The sequence below is a fragment of the Poromitra crassiceps genome, assembly GCF_964638095.1.
Source record: "Poromitra crassiceps genome assembly, chromosome: 9".
In the NCBI taxonomy this organism is placed as follows: domain Eukaryota; kingdom Metazoa; phylum Chordata; class Actinopteri; order Beryciformes; family Melamphaidae; genus Poromitra; species Poromitra crassiceps.
In genome coordinates, this window is record NC_139630.1 from 56,058,408 (window position 1) to 56,063,407 (window position 5,000).

The 5,000-nt window shown below is 50.3% G+C and overlaps 2 protein-coding genes across 5 annotated transcripts in view; both read right to left on the reverse strand.

Moving 5' to 3' along the window:
* The window catches only part of fynb (FYN proto-oncogene, Src family tyrosine kinase b), a 102,491-nt gene that overhangs the window by 80,815 nt on the left and 16,676 nt on the right, over positions 1-5,000 (reverse strand). For 3 of the 4 annotated variants that reach the window (XM_083643472.1, XM_083643470.1, XM_083643473.1), the window contains exon 2: positions 3,801-3,869. The exons of the other annotated variant lie outside the window; for it this stretch is intronic. The gene's annotated coding sequence lies outside the window, so the exon portion shown is untranslated. The remainder of the gene's footprint in view (positions 1-3,800; positions 3,870-5,000) is intronic. 4 annotated transcript variants of the gene reach the window in all.
* LOC310782421 (organic cation transporter protein) overlaps positions 537-5,000 on the reverse strand; it is a gene marked incomplete at both ends in the record, with an annotated part of 31,265 nt that continues 26,801 nt past the window's right edge. The window contains 2 exons of the mRNA XM_083643081.1: positions 537-564; positions 4,271-4,333. Coding sequence (XP_083499207.1) covers positions 537-564; positions 4,271-4,333 — 91 coding nt within the window. The remainder of the gene's footprint in view (positions 565-4,270; positions 4,334-5,000) is intronic.

A 5,000-nucleotide genomic window follows, 5' to 3' on the forward strand; every position in this document is an offset into this window, starting at 1 on the left:
GGTAACGATGAAGACCTGGGTAACGATGATGAAGACCTGGGTAACGATGAAGACCTGGGTAACGATGAAGACCTGGGTAACGATGAAGACACTTGCTATGAATGTTACTCAGCTGACTCCTGATCCCTGCACGGATCTCTTGTTCAGCTTGTTTCCACTAACCCACTGATGAGGAATTCAACCATAAAACTCCCTTCCCTTGATAGCTGTTTGTACATTGCTCCTCCGGGGTTTCTCACATTCACAATGTGTCTCGTTTGTCAGCAGCAGGCTGGATGGAGATGGCTGAGAGGAAGAGGAAGAGGAAGAGGAAGCTACACCTCTGAACAGACACCCAGGCCTCAGGACAAGTCAGACCAACAAGTGGCTACTGTTGACCAGAGCACTGCTGTTGAGAAATGTCATTGCATGTCAAACAGAGCCTGGGATGACCTGACAGAGACAGGGTCTACATGTCAAACAGAGTCTGGGATGACCTGACAGAGACAGGGTCTACATGTCAAACAGAGCCTGGGATGAGCTGACAGAGACAGGGTCTACATGTCAAACAGAGTCTGGGATGACCTGACAGAGACAGGGTCTACATGTTAAACAGAGTCTGGGATGACCTGACAGAGACAGGGTCTACATGTCAAACAGAGCCTGGGATGACCTGACAGAGACAGGGTCTACATGTCAAACAGAGCCTGGGATGACCTGACAGAGACAGGGTCTACATGTCAAACAGAGCCTGGGATGACCTGACAGAGACAGGGTCTACATGTTAAACAGAGCCTGGGATGACCTGACAGAGACAGGGTCTACATATCAAACAGAGCCTGGGATGACCTGACAGAGACAGGGTCTACATGTTAAACAGAGTCTGGGATGACCTGACAGAGACAGGGTCTACATGTCAAACAGAGTCTGGGATGACCTGACAGAGACAGGGTCTACATGTCAAACAGAGCCTGGGATGAGCTGACAGAGACAGGGTCTACATGTCAAACAGAGCCTGGGATGACCTGACAGAGACAGGGTCTACATGTTAAACAGAGCCTGGGATGACCTGACAGAGACAGAGCCTGGGATGACCTGACAGAGACAGGGTCTACATGTTAAACAGAGCCTGGGATGACCTGACAGAGACAGGGTCTACATGTCAAACAGAGCCTGGGATGACCTGACAGAGACAGAGCCTGGGATGACCTGACAGAGACAGGGTCTACATGTCAAACAGAGTCTGGGATGACCTGACAGAGACATGGTCTACATGTCAAACAGAGTCTGGGATGACCTGACAGAGACAGGGTCTACATGTCAAACAGAGCCTGGGATGAGCTGACAGAGACAGGGTCTACATGTCAAACAGAGCCTGGGATGACCTGACAGAGACAGAGCCTGGGATGACCTGACAGAGACAGGGTCTACATGTCAAACAGAGTCTGGGATGACCTGACAGAGACAGGGTCTACATGTCAAACAGAGTCTGGGATGACCTGACAGAGACAGGGTCTACATGTCAAACAGAGCCTGGGATGAGCTGACAGAGACAGGGTCTACATGTCAAACAGAGCCTGGGATGACCTGACAGAGACAGGGTCTACATGTCAAACAGAACCTGGGATGACCTGACAGAGACAGGGTCTACATGTCAAACAGAGCCTGGGATGACCTGACAGAGACAGGGTCTACATGTCAAACAGAGCCTGGGATGACCTGACAGAGACAGGGTCTACATGTCAAACAGAGTCTGGGATGACCTGACAGAGACAGGGTCTACATGTCAAACAGAGTCTGGGATGACCTGACAGAGACAGGGTCTACATGTCAAACAGAGCCTGGGATGACCTGACAGAGACAGGGTCTACATGTCAAACAGAGTCTGGGATGACCTGACAGAGACAGGGTCAACATGTTAAACAGAGCCTGGGATGACCTGACAGAGACAGGGTCTACATGTTAAACAGAGCCTGGGATGACCTGACAGAGACAGGGTCTACATGTTAAACAGAGCCTGGGATGACCTGACAGAGACAGGGTCTACATGTCAAACAGAGTCTGGGATGACCTGACAGAGACAGGGTCTACATGTCAAACAGAGTCTGGGATGACCTGACAGAGACAGGGTCTACATGTCAAACAGAGCCTGGGATGACCTGACAGAGACAGAGCCTGGGATGACCTGACAGAGACAGGGTCTACATGTCAAACAGAGCCTGGGATGACCTGACAGAGACAGGGTCTACATGTCAAACAGAGCCTGGGATGAGCTGACAGAGACAGGGTCTACATGTCAAACAGAGTCTGGGATGACCTGACAGAGACAGGGTCTACATGTCAAACAGAGTCTGGGATGACCTGACAGAGACAGGGTCTACTCTACATGTCAAACAGAGTCTGGGATGACCTGACAGAGACAGGGTCTACTCTACATGTCAAACAGAGTCTGGGATGACCTGACAGAGACAGGGTCTACATGTCAAACAGAGTCTGGGATGACCTGACAGAGACAGGGTCTACTCTACATGTCAAACAGAGTCTGGGATGACCTGACAGAGACAGGGTCTACATGTCAAACAGAGCCTGGGATGACCTGACAGAGACAGGGTCTACATGTCAAACAGAACCTGGGATGACCTGACAGAGACAGGGTCTACGTATGAAGCAGACTAGGCTACAGTGAGTTTTGCAGTAACTAATACAAGACAACACAGTCTCACAAAAGACAACAGAACGAATTGGGTTTGATACAGCGGAGTAGGGACGCCACGGTGTGGTCATTTTCACACCAGGTAATAAACACGTGACAACACCGGTGTTACCGGTTACATCGTATAAATATATATAATATGATATAAAATATTAAAATATTAAAAGAATATAAAAAAATTAATAATAATCCTCAGCTGTCCTCACGGTCCAGTCAGTCAGCTCCTCTCCGCTGCTGTAACTCCAGCTCTTCTTCTGCCTTTACAAAACAAACTAAATCTCAACACTGCAGCACAGCTCTGTTTATCCAGCTATAGTTTGTCACAGTGCAGCCACACTGCAGCCCAGAGGGAGCGCTTGTAATTTAGCCCGGTGCACCCTGAAACTAGCACGAGCGGGTGGAGTTTTTTTCTTTCTTTCTTCCTTATGTTATGTAATCGGTGTATGCCTCACCACCGTGTAACACCGCTAACACCGACTACCGCGGCCAGCAAGCCTACAACGGAGTATCAAAGCTAACAGACAGTACATGTCTTTGATGGCGGGAGGAAACCGGAGCACCCACCAGACAAAACCCACAAGAACATGGGGAGAACATGCAAACTACACGCAGAAAGGACCTGGGACAGACCAGGGGTTTGAACCCAGGACCTTCTTGGCTGTGAGGCAACATTGCTAACAAACTGAGCCACCGTGCCTTCAACTGTAATGTGCTGTACTGCTCCAGAGGTCAAAGGTACACCATGTCCGTTTGCAGTCGTTTCTGAGAGTGAAATGTACATGGACACATATGGTACACAGCCCACACTAAATCAGCACAGGTCTGCACATGCTCTGTAGGAGGGAGACAGACAGACAGACAGACAGACAGACAGTCTGGCTTCAGACAGCACGTCGGCTTGTGGCAAACAATCTGAGCCAGTGGTGGCCAGCTGGTGGCTAGTGGCTCTCTGTGTGGTTTCATCATGTGTGTGTTGTTGTACGTCTACACTTAGCCTAGGACTTCCAACGTCACGATGCTTTGCTACGTGTGTGTGTGTGTGTGTGTGTGTGTGTGTGTGTGTGTGTGTGTGAGAGAGAGAGAGAAAGGTTAGTAAAGTAGCAGGTACCTCTGGTTTTCAGCGTATCACGATCTTTATTTCCTCCACATTGCTTTGACCGCCACCAAAACACAGACCCTGCAGGGACACAGACACAGTCAAAACACAGACCCTGCAGGGACAGAGACACAGTCAAAACACAGACCCTGCAGGGACACAGACACAGTCAAAACACAGACCCTGCAGGGACACAGACACAGTCAAAACACAGACCCTGCAGGGACACAGACACAGTCAAAACACAGACCCTGCAGGGACACAGACACAGTCAAAACACAGACCCTGCAGGGACACAGACACAGTCAAAACACAGACCCTGCAGGGACACAGACACAGTCAAAACACAGACCCTGCAGGGACACAGACACAGTCAAAACACAGACCCTGCAGGGACACAGACACAGTCAAAACACAGACCCTGCAGGGACAGAGACACAGTCAAAACACAGACCCTGCAGGGACACAGTCAAAACACAGACCTTGCAGGGACACAGACACAGTCAAAACACAGGCCCTGCAGGGACACAGTCAAAACACAGACCCTGCAGGGACACAGACACAGTCAAAACACAGACCCTGCAGGGACAGAGAGACAGTCAAAACACAGACCCTGCAGGGACACAGACACAGTCAAAACACAGGCCCTGCAGGGACACAGACACAGTCAAAGCACAGACCCTGCAGGGACAGAGACACAGTCAAAACACAGACCCTGCAGGGACACAGACACAGTCAAAACACAGACCCTGCAGGGACACAGACACAGTCAAAACACAGACCCTGCAGGGACACAGACACAGTCAAAACACAGACCCTGCAGGGACACAGACACAGTCAAAACACAGACCCTGCAGGGACACAGACACAGTCAAAACACAGACCCTGCAGGGACACAGACACAGTCAAAACACAGACCCTGCAGGGACACAGACACAGTCAAAACACAGACCCTGCAGGGACACAGACACAGTCAAAACACAGACCCTGCAGGGACACAGACACAGTCAAAACACAGACCCTGCAGGGACACAGACACAGTCAAAACACAGACCCTGCAGGGACACAGACACAGTCAAAACACAGACCCTGCAGGGACACAGACACAGTCAAAACACAGACCCTGCAGGGACAGAGACACAGTCAAAACACAGACCCTGCAGGGACACAGACACAGTCAAAACACAGACCCTGCAGGGACACAGACACAGT